The sequence below is a fragment of the Bufo bufo genome, chromosome 2 (genome assembly GCF_905171765.1).
Source record: "Bufo bufo chromosome 2, aBufBuf1.1, whole genome shotgun sequence".
Lineage (NCBI taxonomy): Eukaryota > Metazoa > Chordata > Amphibia > Anura > Bufonidae > Bufo > Bufo bufo.
Genome location: NC_053390.1, coordinates 292,810,731 through 292,835,582, shown reverse-complemented (window position 1 = coordinate 292,835,582; position 24,852 = coordinate 292,810,731). Strand labels below are relative to the sequence as shown.

Below are 24,852 nucleotides of genomic sequence, written 5' to 3'. Positions count from 1 at the left end.
AACAGTGCAAAAACATTTATTACAATCTAGGACATTTAGAAAACCTGGACTATGCTTTCAAAGCAGACCCAATTCAGGGAAACGGAATACCCCTTTAACATGTCCCTATGGTCAAATTATTTTCAGTCTTTTCTAGAGATACCACCTTTTTTGTCCAGACCAGTTTCATTCGTTTTTTTTTTATTATTCTGTTGGACCACAGAATAAACTTTCACATGAATTGACTTGTTACAATGGTGGCGTCCCATGACAGTACCGCGCTGAGCTCAATGAGATCTTTCCAACAACCCATTCTTTCACAAATGTTTATAAAGGCAGACTGCATAGCTAAGAGATGGATTTTATACACCTGTGGTAATAGGACTGAATAAAATACCTGATTTCAATGGTGAGCAGGTATGTCCCAATGGTTTTCTCCATATAGTTATATATAACCTCATCTTTTGTATATATAAATGGGGAGATCACGTGAAGTCACCTGTAGCATCATCCTCACAACTCATCCTGCTCTGTGATTAACCCTTCTTTTGTCATTTCCGATGTTGGAGGAACTTCTATATCTTCATCATTGGTTTATGTATTTATTACCAGAGGTACTGAGCTGCCATGAGTGCTAATCTCTTATGTGAGATGATTTGGAGCAGGTCCTTATGTGAGATGATTTGGAGCTGTATATACAGTGTGTATTACAGTGTAGACTGATAACTTGGAAGTTGCATGATTTCCTATAAATCCAGAGAACTGGGGTCTCAAATTCACAGTTGTGAATGGAGCGTATTGTGCATGTCAGTCCACCTCTCTGTTCACTTCTATGGGCCTGACAACGCGCTGTTTGTCATTCCCCTGACAGTGAATGGAGCACTGGACCAATGTGCACTACTGGTCCATTGGAACGGGGGACTTAGGGACTGCCATTTAGTGGCGGTCCAAGTGGTCGGACCCCCACGGTCATACATTTATCATGTAGCCTGTGTATAGATAATAGATACTGTTTGTGGGCTAACCCCTTTAATAGGCTAAGATTTCAGTGACTTCCACTTTTGAAAGTTAAAGCGGTTGTCCATCTCGCCGTTTGCATGGCGAGTTAGGCCTCTTTCACACTTGCGTTGTCCGGATCCGTTGTGTACTCCATTTGCCGGAAGTGCCCGCCGGATCCGTAACACCGCAAGTGAACTGAAAGCATTTGAAGACTGATCCGTCTTCAAAATGCGTTCAGTGTTACTATGGCAGCCAGGACGCTATTAAAGTCCTGGTTGCCATAGTAGTAGTGGGGAGCGGGGGAGCAGTATACTTACCGTCCGTGCGGCTCCCGGGACGCTCCAGAATGACGTCAGAGCGCCCCATGCGCATGGATGACGTGATCCATGCGATCACGTCATCCATGCGCGTGGGGCGCCCTGACGTCACTCTGAAGCGCCCCGGGAGCCGCACGGACAGTAAGTATACTGCTCCCCACTACACTTTACCATGGCAAACAGGACTTTAGCGTCCTGGCAGCCATGGTAACCATTCAGAAAAAGCTAAACGTCGGATCCGGTAATGCGCCGAAACGACGTTTAGCTTAAGGCCGGATCCGGATTAATGCCTTTCAATGGGCATTAATTCCGGATCCGGCCTTGCGGCAAGTGTTCAGGATTTTTGGCCGGAGCAAAAAGCGCAGCATGCTGCGGTATTTTCTCCGGCCAAAAAAACGTTCCGGTCCTGAACTGAAGACATCCTGATGCATCCTGAACGGATTTCTCTCCATTCAGAATGCATTAGGATAAAACTGATCAGGATTCTTCCGGCATAGAGCCCCGACGACGGAACTCTATGCCGGAACAGAACAACGCAAGTGTGAAAGAGCCCTTAGGACTAAGCACAGGCCCCAGGTGGGCGCTGCAGAGACAGAGGTATGCTGGCCTACTCCTCTGTTTCCATAAGCCCTGCCACCTGGGGACAGTGTTTAGTCCCATCTCGTCCATTAAATCACAGTTTCTAAATAGAATCAATCTGCATAAGGTTGTAACTTTGTAAATATATTATAGTCCAGAGCTGCGCATTTTAGACTTTGGTACTGAAATCTACTGCTGCATTATTGAAGTTTAACCCTTTCCCTGCCAAGGACTTATTTCATATATCCACTTCAGTAGCCAAGGATGTGTTTTATATGTTCTTGCTACTGATGGCTGGATCTCATGCTGTGCTGCAGTCTAAGATCAGTGCTAGCCATGATACATCTCAAATTATAGCAGTTAGCTGTGTGAAGACGTCTAGTGAGCACACTCTCTGCTACTTACGGCTTCAGTGACATGACTGCGCGTGCGCACTAGACATCCTCACAAACCGGGAATGAAGGCAAAGATGTTGTGCGCACACGCCGTTCTGCCCTCGAGTGCGCAGGATCTCAGCGCTAGACCAGAGGGTCTAGCGCTGTCAATCTAAAGGCGTAGGGGCGTAATCAACAGGAGAGGGGAGTCACTATGAAGTAACAGAGGCGTCGCTGAAGCAGTGCTCGGACGGCATAAGCCCGCCTCCAAGTGCTTGAATACTCTATTTGCATATTTATAAAAGTTGATTTTTCTCCACCACCGAAACAACTACAAAAGGTATCGTTTTTGTCAGTGTCATTGACCCTACCAGGCTATATGCCTGGTAGAGTAGGGTTGATCTGGGTGACAGATCCTCTTTAAAGATTTTTCGGGGATTTGTTTTGCTCTCTTTTGCCACCTGCTGTTTGTTTTGCATTTTTGCAGATTTTATCTCCTTTTTACAGATTTTATTGAGCCCTTTGTAAACCTCAAAGGTCACAGCTGACCCCTCAGATTTATATTTTTAAATGCCCTTTTTTGTCATCTATTGCCCTTTTTACAGTAGCTGTAAGCCATGAGGGGGTTTAATTTTAGTCATTTATACTTGTTACCTACAGGAATAAATTTTGTTAATTATACAGAGCATTATATTAGGTTTAGGAATTTATCACTGTTCATTAGGATAACAGTTTGTGTAGGGGGATGCATCATTTCCCAATACTTGCATGCAAAAGGTGGTTGTGCATTCCTGCGGTTTTGCGTTTCTTTAATACATACATTCAATGTAAATATGTGGTATGTATGAACTGCTCACGTTTGTTTTTTTACTTTAAATTTTTATTTTTTTATAGTAAGGACTTTACTGAACTTCGCTGAGTTGACACTTCAGTTATTTGGTCAGTTATTTCCATCAGTTATTGTCAGCCATAACCAGGTGCCTGTAAAAAACACAGAACAGCTGCAGATCTTTCCAATATACATCATTTCTGTGGAGGCTTCACTAAGGGTGTTGGCTCACAATAACTGATGGAAATAACTGACCAATTAACTGAAGTGTGAACTCAGCCTCAATTGCAAATTTCAATTCTCATCTTATTTTTGCTTATAATGACTGCTTGCTGCAAAGTCTCATGATGGTGGTTGTGTGTATTATTAGGTTATATTTTTATATGCTATGCATGTTGTTGCGCGTTAACTTCTGCTTGGATATGAGTTTAGGTGCAATTGTTTGTTTTGATGCATATTTGTAAAATAATTCCTGTTTGTCACAAAGTTACATGAAGGTGGCCATGGCTGTCAACAGCTGGTCAAGGCAAAAGCAATCAGGTTGTTTGCTTTCAGGAAATACTGTATATAGGTTTTGGGAGTGTACTTATTTTTCAATAAGTATAATCCCAGTATTTGTAAAAAATTTCCAGCTTAAAGGGGTTTTCCAAATTATTATAGTTTTTAACATATATCCTTATATAGTTGCTTATCACTAGAGATGAGCGAATTGAAGTGGAATTCGATCCGAATTTCAGGAAAAATTTCCTCACGCTTCATGGTAACGAATCGCATTTTTTCCTAAAATGGCTGCTGTACGTGTTAGGACATGGAGCAAAGAACTCTGGGAACGAGGGATCACCCACAATGCCATGGATTCAGCCAATCAGCAGCCAGCCCCTGTGATGTGACAGCCCTATAAATATCCTCAGCCATCTTGGATTCAGCCATTTTCCAGTGTACTTAGTGCAGGGAGAGATGTTAGCAGGCGCTAGGGACAGTGGTAGAAAAGACTTTAAAACTTTTTTTAGCTGCATAGAAGTTCAGGGAAAGATTATTAGAAGTGTAGGGAAAGGATAGGAAGGATGTATTCCACACTACAAAAGAACAGGGTCCAATAGGGAAGTGTACAGCCTGGGTAATAGGAACAATCCTATTACACCTTGCTGCATTGACTGGGGATTCAAATTGCCATTATACTGCTGCTTTAAGGTTTGCAATAGATGATGTCTCTCTAATTCCAGCAAACCTTGCTTGTTATTGGGGTGTAAGTGCTGTGTGATACAGCCATTAACAGGGTGTATTAATAGTAAATATTTATATGACTTATTAACCGTTCAGCGGTGCAGATATGTTTTAAAGCCTTTTTTGTGGTGTATTAGTGGGGGGGGGAAGGATTGTCACTTGTTAGCCGTTGTGCGGTGGAGTGACAAAATTACAGACTTTTTTTGGGGTGTATTAATTTCCTTTTTATTTATTTATTTGATCTAACAGTGTGTCAGACAGAGAAGTGCCAGGCCCTGCACAGGGGAGTGGCAGAGTCCTAAATGTTTCTGGCGCAGGCACAGGTCGCAGCAGAGTAAGGGGGTGTGGCAGCAGGGGTCACTTCGAGAGGCCTGAGCTCCCAGTGTCAGCTAGTGGTCTTGACCAGCAACCAAGCGGTGCTTGAATGGTAGAATGGTCATCTACTTCGTCCTGTGACATCAGACACCCCCAGCCAAGAGTCGGTGGGTTCGTCAGACACAACCCTTAGTTGGCATGGCCCGGGAGCAGGCCCTGTGCCCTCACCTGTCCTGAACCTGCCTCTGTCCTTTTCTGTTCCCTCAGCCAGACAAGTATTATATGCTGTGGGCTCAGCCCCACTATACAGCGAGGACGAGCTACTAGAGGACAGTCAGCAGCTACTGGCCAGCCAAGATCTGGAAGAGACATCTGCCGTTTCCTCCGGTAGGCTGGCAAGTTGTGACGAGAGTGGCGTGGGAGCTGGTGTTGCTAGCGGTCAGGCTCCTGGCTCAGAGCCCGTTGAGGAGGACATCAGTGACGTGCAGACGCCGCTACCGCCTCCACGTTCTCACGCCGTTGGTCCTGCGACAATGTCCGCCTCTGCCTCCTCATCCTCTACCGTGTCCTCAGCCTCCACTGCAGGGACAATTCACAGTGCTCCTCCAGCATACCACATGTGCAGGGCGCGGCGATGTCACGCTGTTCTACACCTCGTTTGCCTGGGCGAACGGAGTCACACAGGTTAGGAACTTCTCCGTGTCCTTCATCAAGAAATCGAATACTGGCTTTCTACGTGACAACTCAAAATTGGAACCATGGTGTCGGCGCTGCGTCAAGGAGGGCTGAGCCATGCGCCCCGCATGGCGCACGTGTTAAATCTAGTTGTCAAGCGGTTCCTGAAGTCTTCCACCCATCTGCAAGACATCCTAAAAATATCCAGGAAACTTTGCATGCACTTCAGCCACTCGTACACCGCCAAGCACACCCTCCTTGAGCTGCAGCGTCAGAATGGCGTCCCCCAACATAGGCTGATATGCGACGTTTCCACCCGTTGGAATTCCACCCTCCATATGTTGGACAGACTATACGAACAGAGAAAGGCCATAAATAATTTCTTGATGATCCAAGTGAACAGGAGTACTCTCCTGTGTAACTTCGATGCCAGCCAGTGGCACCTCATGCATGACACCTGCCGTTTGCTCAGGCCCTTTGAGGATGCCACTTTATTTGTCAGTCGCCAGGACTATGGGATGAACAACGTAATTCCACTGCTTCATATTCTGGGACAGATGCTGGTAAATCTGGCTGGTCGGGGGACTGGAGACGTGCTTGGGTAGTGACAGCCGAATTGTCACCATTCGGCAGAGGGATGTCTTTTGGCTCTCCACCTTGTTGGACCCTCGCTACCGGTCCAAAATGGGGGCCTTTTTTTACACCCACTGAGAGAGAGGACAAACTGAACTACTATAGAGACATCCTATGTAGTCAGTTGGCTGCTGCCGATCTGCGCCATCGTCCATCCTCTTGCAGGTCTGATTGGGGGGGCCCTTTGCGATCTCGTTCCACTGCCATGGCTGCTGTGGAGGGGGGTAGGAGCAGTACCAGCTCCATCAGCAGCAGCTTGCCAAGTGCTTCTTCTTACACCCACCATCGTCAGCAGGTACTGTTATTGCCACCCACCTCCCCACTCTGTCACTGGGTCACTCTGTGGTCTCCTGATGCTGCTGCCACTTCACCACTCAGGTCTCCTCATGCCGCTGTTGCCACCTCCACACTATGTCATTGTGCCACTCTGTGGCCTCCTCATGCTGCTGCCAACTCACAATTCTGTCTCTGCGCCACTCTGTGGTCTCCTCATGCTGCTGCTGCCACCTCCACACTATGTCACATTGCCAGTCTGTGGCCTCCTCATGCTGCTGCTGCCACCTCCACACTCTGTCATTGTGCCACTCTCTGGTCTCCTCATGCTGCTGCCAAATCACCACTTTGTGGTCTCCTCATGCTGCTGCTACCTCAACAATATGTCACTGGGCTACTCTGTGGTCTCCTCATGCTGCTGCAACATCACCACTCTGTGGTCTCCTCATGCTGCTGCCACTTCACCACTATGTCACTGGGCCACTCTGTGGACTTCTCATGCTGTTCCCACCCTCCCCACTCCATGACTGGGCAACTATTTTGCCTTTTGGCCTGGTTGACATCATCATTTATTTGACCCTTCTTCTGATCTGTCGGAAGGAAAAATGAGACGCACAACAGATCCTGTCTATGTAGCAGCTGTAAGGCCTGTATGACATGGTCCCTATTTTGCATCAGAATTGGCTTATGATTTGGTAGCCAAAAGCAGGAGTGGGTACAAAACACAGAAGACATGCAAATATTCCATTCACGTGTCATCTCTGTTTTGGATCCACTCCTGATTTTTGCTTTAGAAACATAGAATGTGTCGGCATATGATAACCATTTGGCCCATCTAGTCTGCCCAATATACTGAATACTATGATTAGCCCCTGGCCCTATCTTATATGAAGGATGGCCTTATGCCTATCCCATGCATGCTTAAACGCCTTCACTGTATTTGCAGCTACCACTTCTGCAGGAAGGCTTTTCTATGCATCCACTACTCTCTCAGTAAAGTAATACTTCCTGATATTACTTTTAAACCTTTGCCCCTCTAATTCAAAACTATGTCCTCTTGTAGAATTTTTTCTGCTTTTAAATATTCTCTCCTCTTTTACCTTGTTGATTCCCTTTATGTATTTAAAAGTTTCTATCATATCCCCTCTGTCTTGTCTGTCTTCCAAGCAATACATGTTAAGGTCCTTTAACCTTTCCTGGTAAGTTTTATCCTGCAATCCATGTACTAGTTTAGTAGCTCTTCTCTGAACTCTCTCCAAAGTATCAAAATATTGATGGATTACTGACCAAATGCTGACCGAGTGAAGGCGGATGCTCAACAGACAGGATCCGTTTTTTGGGGGTTATTGTTCTGACGGATCAGAGGAAGGGCAAAATAATCAGTGACATCAACACAAACTTACTGCTCACACCCTCTCCACTCTGTCGCGGGGCTCTACTTGTATAAGCGTTTAATAGAACAGGTTCTGTAGACATCTATGTGGAATCAGCTGACGAGGGTGTAAAAGGAGTGCACTTCTTCTTGACACTAACATTGACCTGTAAGGCTGAGTTCACACTTGAGTTATTTGGTCAGTTTTTCCCCCGTAACTGCCCAAATAAGGAAAGTGTGCAGTGATTCTAAGAGTGATGCCTGTCATCTGCATGTCATACTGACTCACAGTATTATTTCACTACCACAGCAGATTCCCTATGCATATTACAGCAAGGCACAGTGTTCTACATCACTATACAGGCTCTCTGCAGCCAGGAAATAGCTGTTTTTTAACTCGATTCGCCGCAAATAAATTCAGATGAATTAAATCTTTTCTGAAAATTTGGCGAACCAGCCGAATCGAATTTTTGAGAAATTCGTTCTTCTTTACTTATCACATGTACTTATGCTTTCTTTTCAATTTGAACTCGTTTTCACCATGTAAACCAATCATTTTGGTCTCCTGTATGTAGCACTTCGTGTTGCTATATTCAACCACACCCATGATGCACTTCTCCTTTCTCTGCCACAGCTCTAGCACAGTCCCTAACACCCAGCTAGTTTATAGCTCCTCTCACCTAGCTAGTTACATTTCCTCTATTACTGCTTCTGTTGCTGCTTTGATACTCCCAATGAGATAACATCCCAGGAAATAAGGAGCTGATTGATATGGTCATGTGACCACAACCCAATACGGTAGGAGCAATAACGGTAAAAGAAATACATTACAAAATTACAGCTATCTTCAGAAATGATTGTTAAAGGATGTACATTCAAACATGAAAACCCCTTTAAACCCCTTTTGGTCTTTCCATTGCCCGTAATTTTAGGATCACACTTCTAGCCAATATTTTCATCTTTTAGGCAATTTTGTGAAAAATGAAATTATGGCCCAACATTGCATGAAGGTGTCTGCGTGCATGAATTGCCGAGTGGCATCGTGACAATATGCCAGGTGTTTACTTTCAGAAAATATATTAGTAATTGGGGGTTAGTTTGATTTGTAATTTAGGTTTTAGGGTGGGTTCGCATTAGAGTTAGAAATTCCATTATATAAAGGGATTTTAGGACGAAATGCAAAACGGAACCCTTTAGGAGGCAATCCGTTTTGCTCCGTCCTAATACATTTCTATGGACACAAATAATGGTTCCATTTTGTTCCGTTATACATGACGGGCAAAAAAATCCTATCGACAGGACTTTTTTTTCCGTCATTTATAAAGGAACAAAACGGGTCGGAATTGCTAACGCTAATGCGAACCCGCCTTTATTTGTACATGTCAGAACTGCAAAATTTCCCTGTCTACCAAAGGTGTAAAATGTCACTGGCAGTGAAAAGGTTAACAAGGTCGTGTCTGATAACAAGCTTTTTAACTATTTCCATTGGAAACTAGCAGAATTGTTAATACTGCTCAGGACTATAATATAGTTTATAGATATGTAATACAATATATTTACAATGTTGCTCAACTTTTTCTGAAGATCATATTTATATATCAGCTGGAAATTGATTTTCAAAGGTGAACGTTTTCTGGTTCATGCAAAGCCTCAGATCTGTCTGGTCAGCTCCGTTTCCATCGAAATCATTTTTATTGCTTGGTGGCAGTAACCTTACTTTTCAGCTTATTGTTGTCATTTTCCAGGTTTTTTGATAAGACAAAAAATCTTTGGACTGAACGCGCTGATTTTGAAAAGGTACCTGGTAAATATGATTTTCTGCGTCTGGATTATAACTCAACCATAAAGGTAAGTGAAACCTTCAGCTAACAAAAAGCTTTAATAAGGAGATCAATTTTGGTTAAACACGTCAGGGAAAAACTGTGTCGTGCCTAGTGCAGGACATCTAGAGAAACATGGACCCTTTATGGAAATCGTTGGGAGTGGTCACATCACTTTTCTAGATTTTTTTCTTTAATGCCTAGTTCTAAAACTTTGTATCTATAAATGAAGTCCCACTATTACATGACTTCTATATTATGCCAAGTTGAAGATTCTTTCCCCTAATGCTATTATGTGTAATGTGAAAAGGGTGTAGAATATTTTAGGCTAAGGATGTGCAATACAAGCATGCATGTGCGTGTACTGTCCTTACAAAGCTAGTTTACTTTATGCTACTTACTGTGCATTTCATATTTTTGCTGTCACATAGTTTGTTCTGTTTTGAGGTTATTTAGATAAAGCTCACTATGTCTCTCTTTCCCATAGGAAGAAGAAAATATTGTGGAGGTGGATAAGCCAGCTATAGTTCCTAAAGTGGAGTCCAAGCTAGATAATTCAGTTCAGGAATTGTTAAAGCTCATCTGTAATTTGCAGAACATGGAGGAAACTGTGCTGGAGATGAAGTATGACACTAAGAAAGCTCCTCTTGGTGAGACAGCATGTTCAGATTTTCAATAAAATGAACGTTTAGTTTCCTAAGAAAAAATGTTCAAGCCGACAGAACTTTGGGTTCTTGTCTAGGAAAGCTAACTGTGGAGCAGATCCGCGCTGGGTATAGTTCCCTCCAGCGTATAGAGAACTGTATCAAGAAACAAAAATTTGGTAAGGAACTTGTGGAGGCTTGCAATGAGTTTTACACCCGGATTCCTCATGACTTTGGGTTAGTATTTTACTTTACCTCATGTTCATACAGTACGTGTCTTTATGTCATAGCAACTAAATTGACATGTGTTGCTTATGTGTAGGCTCAAGACACCACCTCTGATAAGGACAGTACAAGAACTAGCCTTGAAAGTGCGTCTTCTTGAGGTAAGAGTTGGAGCACATCCCTATATCACATCAGTTTTCCCTTTCTATAAAAGTAATAATAGTTGACTTTGTTGGGGAAAATGCTAGCAAACCAGATATTTCCTGTAGTGGCTGTTGTATTACATGGTAACTATTCCACTCTGGCTTCTAGTGGAGCAACCAAGTGGGGTCTGTCCTGTTCGATGTCCTAGTACAGCATAATGACAGAGATTGTCATGATGAGCCAACCCCCTTAAATATTCAAATATTCGGCCATTTTCATATTACCAGACTGCGTTTCCATTAGTCGTCAGGCAAGTGTTCTGCTTATTTTCCAGTTAATGTTAGTTTTGCTTGAACTGGAGGGCTGCGTTAATGTCTGCCACTGCCATACCCATAGAGATTGTCATCCATTTTTCAGTGACATTAAAGGGCATTTATTAAGGATTATCATGGGTAAATAAGTATCATTTTCTATAGCACTTTACCTAGCACAGTATTTGGTAACACAAGCTAACTATTACATAGATATGGGCACGTTGCCCTTATGTAACTGCATACTGGAGCGTGATTGGCTCTACTTTTTCCCAGCATCAAGCCTTTCTTATTCTACTGAGATGTGCTGCAGAGATTTATGACCTATCTTAAGGATCGGTGGGAGTTCAGCAACCCCACCCATCAGTTGTTTCTGTATTCCGCCACGGCAAAATCTATACAGTGTAAGGAGCAGGGGCAGAAGGCTTCATCAACTGTGTAGCTTTCTGCTTGAATAGAAGCTGAGCTGCCATACAAAGCTCCACACACTATGTAGTTTCCAGTGCCTGCGCCTGAAACAGAATCAGTGAAGGTGCCAGATGTCAGACCCCCACCATCTTATATTCTCAGGGTAGGCCATCAGTATCCACATCCTGGAAAACCGCTTTAATTGTTTAATAATTACTATTAGATCTGACCCTAACAATAGCTGTAAAGGTCATTATAGCACATGTCTAATCATTAAAATACCGTAATTGAACCCCTTTATCTTTCTAGGCTTTGGGCGATATACAGATTGCTGTAAAGTTAGCCAGTTTAGATCTCCGGTCCCACGAGCATCCAGTGGACAGACAGTACAGACAGTTAAACTGCAATTTGGAGCCTTTAGACAAAAAGTCAAGTGAATTTCAGGTAAAAGTCAACTGTTAAACAAAAATAAGAAATAAACTGTTTCATGTAAAGGATGAGGCCAAATGAAATTGAAATGAAAAAAGCCTAAATGTACTACAGGCAGGTTATTTATGTTATAATGTCCAGTTCTATGATTTTCTAGATTAAATTTTTTAATGTTTTCAAGAACTCTGTTTGCAATAATTCGATGTGAATATTCAACAAAACCCAGCTTTTATAATTGCGCTGTGGCCCTAATAGCCATCACGTGGCCAGGATTTTCGGCCTCTGGAAATACACTGAAGGTTACTGTTCACTGAATAAAAGCAGATATCTTGTAAACCATGAAGTATTCTTGCACAAAGTATATTTGGAGGTGTCCAAACTTATTGTTATATAACAAATAAGCTGTGTATTTGTTAAAACCAACCAACTAAAAAAAATGAAAAAACCCTTCTAAACTTGGTTATACCCACTTTGGTTCTTGCGATCGGTGCTGATGACTGACCTTTTCCATTATTTCTCATTCAATAGCTTATTGAGCGTTACTTGCAAAGCACCCATGGTCCAACCCACAATAGATACACCATGACACTGTTGAATGTTTTCTGTGTACAGAAAGAGACTGAAGACCGCTTTCGAGAAGATCTACCCAACAGGTCTGTTCTGTACTACTAATGGGTTAAAGAGAATTATATCCAATTAACCTTTTAAAGGGAACCTGTTAGGTTGAACTGGTGTCTGAGCTGCAGATAACATATTATAGAGCAGGAGTTGCTGAGCAGATTGATATATATTTTTGTGGGAAAAGACTGCCTCCCATCAGACCTCCCAGTCTCACATCAAAGTCTCCATCACCCTCAGATCAGACCCCCATCAGCCCCTCCAGCCTCAGATCAGACCCTCCCCAGCCTCCATCAGCCTCAGCTCAGAACCTCATCAACCTTCCCACCCTCCTTAGCCTCAAATCAGCCCTCATCAGAACCCCCCAGCCTCAGATCAGCCCACATCAGACCCCCTAGTCTCCGATCAGCCCACATCAGACTTGACCCCCCAGCCTCAGATCAGACCCCCATCAGACCTCCCAGCCTCAGATCAGACCCCCATCAGACCCCCCAGCCTCAGATCAGCCCCCATCAGACCCCCCAGCCTCAGATCAGCCCTATCAGACCCCCCAGCCTCAGATCAGCCCCCATCAGACCCCCCAGCCTCAGATCAGACCTTCATCAGATGGTTTAAAGAAGAGGCATCTAGCTTGCTCTGACTCTAGGTGATAGATTCCCCTCTCACTCCCATTAGGAGGTGTAAATGAGAATTTGGCTTTTGCTTACAGCCAGTCATTGGAGCCCTTTAACGTTGCAGAAAATGTGAGATTTTTGTTCATATACTTTGTTAATGAATATAACCATCTGCATTACTTCCACAGGATGCTTTTGTGGCATGGATCTCGTTTGTCTAACTGGGTTGGCATACTTAGCCAGGGCCTCCGCGTTGCTCCTAAAGAGGCTCCAATAACTGGGTACATGGTATGTAACATTCTGCAGGATTTGGTGCATTATTACCGCCCTCCAATGTTGCACCCCGTTAAGCTCCATAGTAGTCTTATCACATGTGTGCCATAAGTCTTTTAGAGTAGCTTGTGGTATTTTATGTATTACTTATTTACATGGTTTAATCATGAACAAATTCTGTTAGAAGAGGGTGGAAAAAAGACCCTACAGTATGCTACAACTGCAGTCTATTATTTGGCACACATAACTAGAATAAGAATACCAAAAGCTACATTATATGTCAGTATGAAATATCTACAGTATACAGTTATGATTAAAAAATAACAGGGATTTAAAGCTGGCATAGGTAATGGTATAAGGCAGTTTTAATGCCTGTTTGTGTTTGAGATAAATGTTTAATAGGGTATTTCTATCACAGACAATGGGGGCATATAGCACCTACACCGAGAACGGAGCAGGGGGAGCGGTGGCTGGAGGACCCCGGGTTTTCCGGGGTCTGGCCACTGTCAAGCGCTCTCCCCATACAAGTGAATGGGAGCACACCGTGCTTGCGTGGTCACCGCTCGCATTTATTTCTATACGGCTAACAGAAATAGCCCCATAGAAATGAATGGAAGGCAGCTGCACATGCACAGTGCGCCCTCCACAACTTTGCAGGCCCTGTTCTCAGGGTAGGTGCGGGTCCAAGAGGTGGGACCCGCACCTATCAGACAATGGGGGCATATCCTAGCAATTTTGTCTGTGATGGGGAAAACCCCTTTAACGGAGTTGTAGACTTACAATGGTTAGTGCCAGTGCTTGCACTCTACTTTTTCCATCTGACGCTTTCTTACTTTCTGTTATGAGTCAGTGAAATGAAGCGACTAACCTCTGGAATTGCCTGGGTATTGTTTTATAATATATGCAATTTCTCTCTAGTTTGGAAAAGGAATATATTTTGCTGATGTCTCCTCAAAGAGTGCAAATTATTGCTTCACAACTCGAGATAAGAATGTGGGAATTATTCTGCTATCCGAGGTAATGCCAACTGTTATGTGGATACTTGTTTGGGGTAAAACTGTTATTTTATGTATACATTTCAACAGTGCAGTTTCTAGGTAAAATTCCTCTCAGGGTGAGTGTCAAACCCCCCCCCCCCCCCATCAAAACTGCTCGATGAAATCATATCAGAAGAGTACTTATCTGCCGACACATTCTATGTTACTTGCAACCGTCTCACCATATATATACAAACCGGGTTCCAAAAAAGTTGGGACACTATACAAATTGTGAATAAAAACTGAATGCAATGATGTGGAGGTGCCAACTTCGAATATTTTATTCAGAATAGAACATAAATCACGGAACAAAAGTTTAAACTGAGAAAATGTACCATTTTAAGGGAAAAATATGTTGAATCAGAATTTCATGGTGTCAACAAATCCCAAAAAGTTGGGACAAGGCCATTTTCACCACTGTGTGGCATTTCCCCTTCTTCTTACAACACTCAACAGACGTCTGGGGACCGAGGAGACCAGTTTCTCAAGTTTAGAAATAGGAATGCTCTCCCATTCTTGTCTAATACAGGCCTCTAACTGTTCAATCGTCTTGGGCCTTCTTTGTTGCACCTTCCTCTTTATGATGCGCCAAATGTTCTCTATAGGTGAAAGATCTGGACTGCAGACTGGCCATTTCAGTACCCGGATCCTTCTCCTACGTAGCCATGATGTTGTGATTGATGCAGAATGTGGTCTGGCATTATCTTGTTGAAAAATGCAGGGTCTTCCCTGAAAGAGATGACGTCTGGATGGGAGCATATGTTGTTCTAGAACCTGAATATATTTTTCTGCATTGATGGTGCCTTTCCAGACATGCAAGCTGCCCATGCCACACGCACTCATGCAACCCCATACCATCAGAGATGCAGGCTTCTGAACTGAGCGTTGATAACAACTTGGGTTGTCCTTGTCCTCTTTGGTCCGGATGACATGGCGTCCCAGATTTCCAAAAAGAGAACTTCGAATTGTGACTCGTCTGACCACAGAACAGTCTTCCATTTTGCCACACTCCATTTTAAATGATCCCTGGCCCAGTGAAAACGCCTGAGCTTGTGGATCTTGCTTAGAAATGGCTTCTTCTTTGCACTGTAGAGTTTCAGCTGGCAACGGCGGATCGCACGGTGGATTATGTTCACTGACAATGGTTTCTGGAAGTATTCCTGAGCCCATTCTGTGATTTCCTTTACAGTAGCATTCCTGTTTGTGGTGCAGTGTCGTTTAAGGGCCCGGAGATCACGGGCATCCAGTATGGTTTTACGGCCTTGACCCTTACGCACAGAGATTGTTCCAGATTCTCGGAATCTTCGGATGATGTTATGCACAGTTGATGATGATAGATGCAAAGTCTTTGCAATTTTTCGCTGGGTAACACCTTTCTGATATTGCTCCACTATCTTTCTGCGCAACATTGTGGGAATTGGTGATCCTCTACCCATCTTGGCTTCTGAGAGACACTGCCACTCTGAGAAGCTCTTTTTATACCCAATCATGTTGCCAATTGACCTAATTAATGTTAATTGGTCTTCCAGCTCTTCGTTATGCTCAAATTTACTTTTTCCAGCCTCTTATTGCTACTTGTCCCAACTTTTTGGGGATTTGTTGACACAGTGAAAATTGGAATCAACGTATTTTTCCTTTAAAATGATACATTTACTCGGATTAAACGTTTGATCTGTCATCTACGTTTTATTACAAATAAAATATTGACATTTGCCATCTCCACATCATTGCATTCAGTTTTTATTCACAATTTCTTTAGTGTCCCAACTTTTTTGGAATCCGGTTTGTATATTATTATTTTTTTATGCTTAACACAAGATTTTTTGAGAGCAAAAGAAAATCATAAATTACTGCTTAAACTGCTAAAACTCGCAGGCAGAGTGGTACAGGAGAACTGCAGTATAAAGGAAGGCAATACCCTTAGAAGAGTAGTCATGAAATACAATCATCAATAATGTGCAAAACCAAAAAACTGTCATGTTAGCATTTAATAACTAACTAAAACCCTATCACAGCAGGTCTCAACTAGCACACGCAAGTAAATGTACAAAAACCAAGTAACATATAAAACCAGATTCAAAGCATAGATGGCAAGGCGGATTACTGTATACTGTACAGTAAATGTATGGAGGTTACACCATGCCGGACAATATAACCTCTGTGCCATGCTGTACAATAAACAGTATAACCCCTACACAGTGTAGAGGTATATTGTGTGGCACATATGTGTATAACATAAACCTATTTCCCATGAAAACTTACAATTACTTGGCTTGGCCCTTGGGGATCTCGGACACCACTTCAACACTTGGCTGGGGGGCTCGGTGGAGCTGATGTGCTTTATCCTAATGAGAAAGATTTCATAATAAGGATTTGGAGAAAGGGCAGAGGGATAGCAGAGCAGGGAGAGGCTGGTGCTGCTACTAGGGGGTCATACCATGGGGGAGTAATAAAGCCCAACATAATGCCCCCCCAGTAGAAATAATTCTCCTTATAATGTGCAAAACATACCCCCTTGTAATGCCCCCAGTTGAGCTAATGTTCCCATAATGTGCCAATATAAAATACCCCTTCTCAGTGCCCCCGTAGATGACCCCATAGTGCTCCTCTCCCCCCTTCCCCATAGTACCCACCATAATGTGTCCCAGTATAAAATGCCCCTGTACAGAGCCCCCCATATAAAATACCCCTTCTTTTTAGCCTCAGTAGATGCCCCTATAGTGCCACCCAATAATGTGCCAGTAAGATGTGGCCCCATAGATGCCCCCTAATCATGTGCCAGTAAGATGTGCCCCCATAGATGCCCCCAATCATGTGCCAGTAATAAGAGCCCCCATAGATACCCTCCAATCATGTGCCAGTAAAAAGAGCCCCCCCACCATGTGCCAGTAGCCAGAGTGCCCCCCCTATCATGTGCCAGTAGTCCCCTTATGTGCCAGTCGCCCCCCCTATTATGTGCCAGTAGCCCCCCTATTATGTGCCAGTAGCCCCCCTATCATGTGCCAGTAGCCCCCTATCAAGTGCCAGTAGCCTCCTATCATGTGCCAGTAGCCTCCTATCATGTGCCAGTAGCCTCCTATCATGTGCCAGTAGCCTCCTATCATGTGCCAGTAGCCTCCTATCATGTGCCAGTAGCCCCCATTATGTGCCAGTCGCCCCCCCATCATGTGCCAGTAGCCCCCCTATCATGTTCCAGTAGCCCCCCTATATGCCAGTAGCCTCCTATCATGTGCCAGTAGCCTCCTATCATGTGCCAGTAGCTCCCCCTGTCATGTGCCAGTAGCCCCACCTATCATGTGCCAGTAGCCCCCCTATCATGTGCCAGTAGCCCCCCCTATCATGTGCCAGTAGCCCTACCTATCATGTGCCAGTAGCCCCCCCTATCATGTGCCAGTAGTCCCCCTTATGTGCCAGTATTGTTATTTGTGTATATATATATATATATATATATATATAAAAAACTTATACTTACCTCCTCCAGCGATGCGATGCAGGCCTCTTCCGGCCTGTGTCCCTTGCTGGCTCATCGCGCCGCCTGCACCGGCCTCTGATAGGCTGCCGGCCTAGTGCTGGCACCCTATCAGAGGAACAGGGAGGGGACACACCTCTCCCTCCCCTTCTGCAGCACAGACATTTGTATCGCCGTCCTGAGGACGGCGATACAGATGACTATGGAGATGAGTGAGCGCTTCCATAATGGAAGCGCAGTGCTTATCTCCTGCTGTGCCCTGCCAGCGCCCCCCTTCTGACAGCGTCCAAGAAACGGCCCTGCATTTCAATTTACATGATGGATCTTGTCTAACGTTAGCTGGATTTGGCGTGAATTTAGTATTGATCCAAGCCCTCTAAATCTTAGTCCAGCCATACATGTTAGCTGTCTCTACCACCCCACCCACCTCATACTAATGTCCACCATGGGATCTGTCCTGAACAGGTAGAGCAGACAAAGCCTCGGCTGGACTCCTCTGGCAGCAGCTTATCACCCTAAGTGAAAAAAAATCAGGCAGATGAAATTCAACTACTTCATCCTTATCATCCCACTCCCAAAATCTGCAATCAGGGGACAGTCAGGATACCTCCATACACATTAGATGTTTCACAGCCGACAATTTATGTAATGTGTATGACTGGCTTTACACCACCATGGGTAATCAAGTATTGGCATAAAATTAAAACTAGTGCACAGCATCCAGCAGTTTTAGTTGATACTTATTAGTGACACACTGATTCTAGAAGTTCCCTGAATGACACTCCAGCAAGAGGTATTGAAATGAGGATCATCAGAATGAACAGCCACAGGAAAGGGATGCTAATTTGGGTACAAGGTGATGGAGGGGATTGCCATCAAAAGGCTAACTTCCAAGAAAGGAAGTAGAGGGACAATTGTTCAGTGGTTCAAACAGATTAGACAGCAAGTAGCAAGATCATAGTAAGGTCCCATGAGGAGTAGGCTTACAGAAGACAGGCATAATATGAGCCATGCCTATTGTACAGTATTGATAGCTAAATTGGTGACCAAAGGGCACTGAAAAAGGACAGAATAAAAGCTGACCTGACCCTTTAGGAAACTAAAATCAAGATCCAGACCAGAAAAGAGCAACTGATCGCTTTGCACTAGTGGAAAAAAGTACTTTCATGTTTTTGGAATTTGGCCTTACGGTAGTTTAGATAAATTGTGAAGAAAAAATGTATGCCCTCTTAATACAACAGCTTCCACAATGAACAGTTGTTTAAAAGGGTTTTCCAAGACTTTAATACTGATGAGTGGTTTGACACCCGGGACCCCACCAATCAGCTGTTTGAGAAGGTATTGGTGCTCCTGTGAGCGGCTGTGCTTGGTATCGTGCTCAACCCCATTCACATCTATGGGGCTGAGCTGCGCCTAGGCCATGTGACCGATGAACGTGTCTTCACTAACCTAGGAAAAGCTGAGAGAAGGCCGCAGCACTACTGCGAGCATTTCTGCCATCTCAAACAGCTGATTGGCAGGAGTCCCGGGTGTTGGACCCCCACGATCAAATACTTATGACCTACCCCAAGTATAAGGAGTCTCGGAGAACCCCTTTTAACCTGGGTGAAAAATTTAGCCCTACGAAAAGTGTATTTAATAAGAAGAGGATGCCAGGAGTATTTCACCTTTAGATCTGGTTAGCTCACCAGGAACAAGAAGAAACACTGGACGCCTTCTGGCTTGATGTTCTTTAGTATCTAATATAGGAAGGAGGATGAAGTGGTACTAATGACTTGGACTGACCAGGGTTTCTACCGTGGGTACTAGAGAATCTAGAGTTTGATTCCTGTTCTGGTCTGGAGGCTATAATATCTATGTCTGATTGACCCCACCTAAAACACTCCTTCTAAAGTCTTTGAGATGAGGGGTCAATTCTCTTGGATTGATCTGTTTTTAGTTGAGAACGATTCATTTGACCACTCCTGGAATGTTGACTGCTGACTGGACTCGGACGTGGGTAGGAGGGGAGACAGCAGGTCTGTGCTGCAGTAAGTGGAACAGTGGCAACATTCGGTTGCTGCACCACTTGTGCTGTGTGGACAAAGGAGAGAATTGTCCTGATAGGCCTGGGTTTTGATTAGTGCTTGGCCAAGAGGTGACTGATTTCAGTTTATAAGGCTAGCTTGATTAGACAGATCCAAATGACAGCCAAAAGACCTCCTTAAGTAGTAAAGGGGTTAGCCTCTAACATTGAAGTTTCCTTCATTGTGACAGTAAGTGTTGCATGCTGTGCTTTGCCTGTTGGGAGTCTGGTTTTCCTGGGCAGCACCACTACTTCTATTTGCGTAAAATAATATTTTTTTCTAACAATCTGTTCTTGGACATCGTCCTTTCATACTGCTTTATTATGTTATATGAAAGCCAGTTTCAAACCTTCATGCAGACCGCTCGCTGCAACATATTATTCCAACATTTACACCAGCATTAGTGAGCGTTGTGCTGTATATTTATTAAAGGATGCTACTGTGCATTATCTGTATTAATCCTCTTGAGTAGATGGAAGATTATGTGAATTCAGGGATTCTGCTTTGCCTGTCCACAACTAAGAGCAGATCTGTGTGACATACAGTATATTACAGCACAGGGCAATATAAAAAAATAAAATAAAATAGTCCAATTCTCCTAAAACATAGTCCACATCCCTCTTTATAGAGTTCATAAGAAATCTCATTATATTCTAGTCAGGGCATCACAAAAGTCAATGAAAATTTCCAACTGAGTTTCAGCATTAAGGATCTCCCCTGGTGGCATTTTCTGACACATCTGTTTGACAGAAAAGGCTTACTTTGGGTGGGACCTTACTAATTAAACTTGTAGCTAAGATACTGAAAAGCTGTACATGTAAAATGGTCATTATTTCTATTCTGTTCTATTCCTCTGGGTGGTAATTATTGTATTCTTTTGTACTGACCACATTTCTGTCTCTATCAGGTCGCACTTGGTGAATGTAATGAACTTCTTGATGCAGATTATGATGCTCAAAAGAAACTAAAAGGCAAACACTGCACCAAAGGCGTAGGCCGTAGCATTCCAGACCCCCAAAAGAGCATTAAACAGTAAGTACAGTACACATAAAGGGGAATATTTATCAGTTGTGTCAGATGGTGCTTGAATTTACAAGTCCGCAAAACCAGCCACCAACTCCTGTTTACATGCGGAAATTTACACAAAAATGGTGTAATCTCCTTATTCTCCTCCAGAGCTCATTTCTGCTTTTGCTTCTTTTTTACAGTGAAGATTCCGTGGTCCCCATGGGCCCTCTCATAGACATAGGTCTGAATGATAACGATGGCTACACACTAAATTACAATGAGTACATTGTGTACGACAACCGTCAGGTCCGGATGAAGTATTTGCTGCAAGTCCGTTTCAACTATGAATCATTGTGGTAACTGAGTAGCTTTAGAAGAGTGGAGCAGTAAAGTTGTGATTTTAGGCACATTCTTCAATACTACTGCATGAGTAACTGGGAAGGATGGTAGTGAGCACATGTACTTAAATAGTTAAAAGCCTTGCTAGAAAATAGAGCCTATGTTTACCTTGTTGCCTATCATTATCAGTAATCCTGTTCTACTAGAAAGTAAAGTATAGAAATCGCCTTCTAAATTCCAGTAGTGTACTTCTCATTAGATCTCATTGACTATTAATGAACCTTTATCTTTTTAACCTTGAAATGGAAAATCACTGTTATATAGATCTTCTTGTAACTGAGTAATAAAATTATAATGTCTTCTTTGTGTACATGTTACTTACTTAAAAAAAATAAAAAATACCAGCAGTACTTTGTCCTTTTCTTTAATCCAGTTCAGTCCTGTATTAAAATGTGTGTGTGCCAGAAGATATCCAGTGTATTATATTTCCTAAGGCCACCATACACATTTCAGTAATATGGGCTGAACCTGCTGAGAACAGCGGGTTCAGTCAACAGTCTGTATGAGGAGCTATTGGCTGTCCCCTGACAGATGAATCTTGGGGGAGAGAGGTGATTGCCCTAGCCTTTGATTTTCCTAGGTGATAACCTAACCCAAGACATATCTGGCAGCTAAACCGTATGTGTATGGCCAGTTTTACTTTCAGACCTCAGATCGCATCTGGCTGTGGCTAGGAAACAGCCTACTGAAGAAGGACTCCACCTACATAGCGCCAAAATCCTCACAAAAAAACTGTGAGAACATACCATAACAGGAGGTTTTTTTTATTTAGGGTGAGAAAAAAAAAACTAGGAGACTACTGACTTAACCCCTTTACGACACAGCCTTATTTCACCTTAAGGACCAGGCCATTTTTTGCAAATCTGACCAGTGTCACTTTAAGTGGTGATAACTTTAAAACGTTTTGACTTATCCAGGCCATTCTGAGATTGTTTTTTCGTCACATATTGTACTTCATGACACTGGTAAAATGAAGTAAAAAATAATAATTTTTATTTATAAAAAAAATACCAAATTTACCAAATATTAGTAAAAAATAGCAAATTTCCAAGTTTCAATTTCTCTACTTCTATAATACATAGTAATACCTCCAAAAATAGTTATTACTTTACATTCCCCATATGTCTACTTCATGTTTGGATCATTTTGGGAATTATATTTTATATTTTGGGGATGTTACAAGGCTTAGAAGTTTAGAAGCAAATCTTGAAATTTTTCAGAAATGTTCAAAAACCCAATTTTTAGGGACCAGTTCAGGTCTGAAGTCACTTTGTGAGGCTTACATAATAGAAACCACCCAAAAATGACCCCATCTAAGAAACTACACCCCTCAAGCTATTCAAAACAGATTTTTACAAACGTCGTTAATCCTTTAGGTGTTCCACAAGAGTTAATGGCAAATGGAGATAAAATTTCAGAATTTAGATTTTTGGGCAAATTTTCCATTTTAATCCATTTTTTCCAGTAACAAAGCAAGGGTTAACAGCCAAACAAAATGCCATATTTATTGCCCCGATTCTGTAGTTTGCAGAAACACCCCATATGTGGCCGTAAACTACTGTACGGGCACACAGTAGGGCGTAGAGGGAAAGGTGCACCGTATGGTTTTTGGAAGGCAGATTTTGCTGGACTGGTTTATTTACACCATGTCCCATTTTAAGCCCCCCTGATGCACCCCTAGAGTAGAAACTCCATAAAAGTAACCCCATTTTGGAAACTACGGGATAAGGTGGCAGTTTTGTTGGGACTATTTTTAGGGCACATATGATTTTTGGTTTATCTATAATACATTTTTGTGAGGCAAGGTTACCAGAAATAGAAATTCTGAAACTTCATCTCCATTTGCCAATAACTCTTGTGGAACACCTAAAGGGTTAACAACGTTTGTAAAATCAGTTTTGAATACCTTTCTTAGATGGGGTCACTTTTATGGAGTTTTTACTCTAGGGGTGCATCAGGGGGGCTTCAAATGGGACATGGTGCCCAAAAAAAAGGCCATCAAAATCTGCCTTCCAGAAACCATATGGCGTTTCTTTCCTTCTGCGCCCTGCCGTTTGATCATAAAGCAGTTTACGACCACATATGGGGTGTTTCTGTAAACTGCAGTATGAGGGTAATAAATATTAAGTTTTGTTTGACTGTTAACCCTTGCTTTGTTATTGGAAAAAAACATTAACATGGAAAATTTGCCCAAAAATTGCTTTTTTGGCACCATTTTTATTTTTTACCGTGTTCATCTGAGGGGTTAAGGGGGGGTATTTTTATAGAGCAGATTCTTACGGACGCGGCAATACCTAATATGTCTACTTTTTTATTTATTTATGTTTTACACTATATTATCTTTTTATAAAGAAACAAAAACATTTCAGTATCTCCATAGTCTGTCATTTTTTTTTTTTTTTGGCCGATTATCTTAGGTAGGGGCTCATTTTTTGTGGGATGAGAGGACGGTTTTATTGGCGCTATTTTAGGGAGCATATGACTTTTTGATCACTTGCTATAACAATTTTTGTGATGTAAGGTGACAAAAAAATACCTTTTTTTGCACCGTTTTTTTTTTTTTGTTTACCATGTCCAGACGTGGCGATACCTAATAAGTCTACTTTTTTATTTATTTTAGTGTTATTAAATAATATTTTTGAAAATAAAATGTTTTAGTGTCTCAAGTCTGAGAACCAGTTTTCTCGCCCATATTCCTTGGGGGACACAGGAAACCATGGGTATAGCTCTGTTCCCTAGGAGGCGTGACACTAAGTGAAAGCTGTAAGCCCCTCCTCCATCAGCTATACCCTTCAGCCTGGAGAAGAGACTGCCAGTTTTTTGCTTAGTGTCCAAGGAGGCAAGACACCCCCTGCTTATGCAGGGTTGTTTTCCTATGATTTTTATTTTTGCGTTGTTTGTTGTTTTTAATTCAATTTTTTTCTACCTACAGGGACAACAGAGGCGCATTAGACCCCTCTGTTTCTCCCGGGGTTGAGTTGCGCCAGTGCCGGTAATTCCGCACTGCCGCCTCCCCCACAGAAGACAAGGTGGACCAGGGCAGCCTCGCTCCCCTGCGTCCCGCCAGCTCAGGGTCGCCCGCACGCCAAGTCCCTCCCCCGGCTTCCTGCCACTGCGGTGCCAGGAGCTGAAGGGGCGACCCCCGCTGGATGGACTGAGGGCGAAGACAGCGTATGGTGAGAGTGGCTGCTCCAGCCTCCCCTTCCTCCCTCCCATGGCCGCTGCTACATCCCCCATGGCCACTGCTACATGGCCACTGCTACATCGCCCGCCCAGCCCCCCCGCCCCCCCCCCCCCCCCCCCCCCCCCCCCCGGGCATATCGGGACCGTTACCGGGCAGGGGAGTTTATCTGGGCAAGTCCTTGGCAGGGACGCTGCCTTCAGGGGACGGCTGCAGGCAAGCAAGCCGTCTGCCACATCCAGGCGCGGCGGGGGCCGCTTACTTGGCGTGAACGGCGCCATTTCATCTTGGCCGGCACTTCATCACCTTGGGGGTTAAAATCAGTTTGCCGCGCGCGCGCGGCTCTGCTTCTTCAGCGCGGCAGAGAGGGGGCGGAGCCTCCTACATGCGCTCCGCTACTTCCGGTTTCATCGGGCTCCACTTCTCAGTGCTGCGTGGAATCCTCTCTGCCGTGCGATCCTGAAGCCATTCATCTCCGTGCTGCTGCCTCTCCTCCACAGCCTCCTCAGTCTGTTCCCCTTACCGCTGCCGCTTGCATCATCCGGGTCTGGTAGGACTGTTAACCCCCTCCGTGCCACCACTTTTCTTTGGGGTCTCCCACTTTAAGTGCAACATCTTTTTTCCACCATGTCAGACC

At 43.5% G+C, this 24,852-nt stretch overlaps 1 protein-coding gene across 1 annotated transcript in view; it reads left to right on the top strand.

The window, feature by feature from the left end:
- The window catches only part of PARP2 (poly(ADP-ribose) polymerase 2), a 110,012-nt gene extending 88,644 nt beyond the window's left edge, over positions 1-21,368 (top strand). Inside the window, exons 10-19 of the mRNA XM_040416755.1 lie at positions 9,315-9,417; positions 9,877-10,039; positions 10,132-10,270; positions 10,356-10,419; positions 11,431-11,565; positions 12,079-12,203; positions 12,971-13,070; positions 13,974-14,072; positions 20,535-20,659; positions 20,836-21,368. Coding sequence (XP_040272689.1) covers positions 9,315-9,417; positions 9,877-10,039; positions 10,132-10,270; positions 10,356-10,419; positions 11,431-11,565; positions 12,079-12,203; positions 12,971-13,070; positions 13,974-14,072; positions 20,535-20,659; positions 20,836-20,995 — 1,213 coding nt within the window. The 3' untranslated portion in view covers positions 20,996-21,368. The remainder of the gene's footprint in view (positions 1-9,314; positions 9,418-9,876; positions 10,040-10,131; positions 10,271-10,355; positions 10,420-11,430; positions 11,566-12,078; positions 12,204-12,970; positions 13,071-13,973; positions 14,073-20,534; positions 20,660-20,835) is intronic.
- Positions 21,369-24,852: the final 3,484 nt, after the last annotated feature.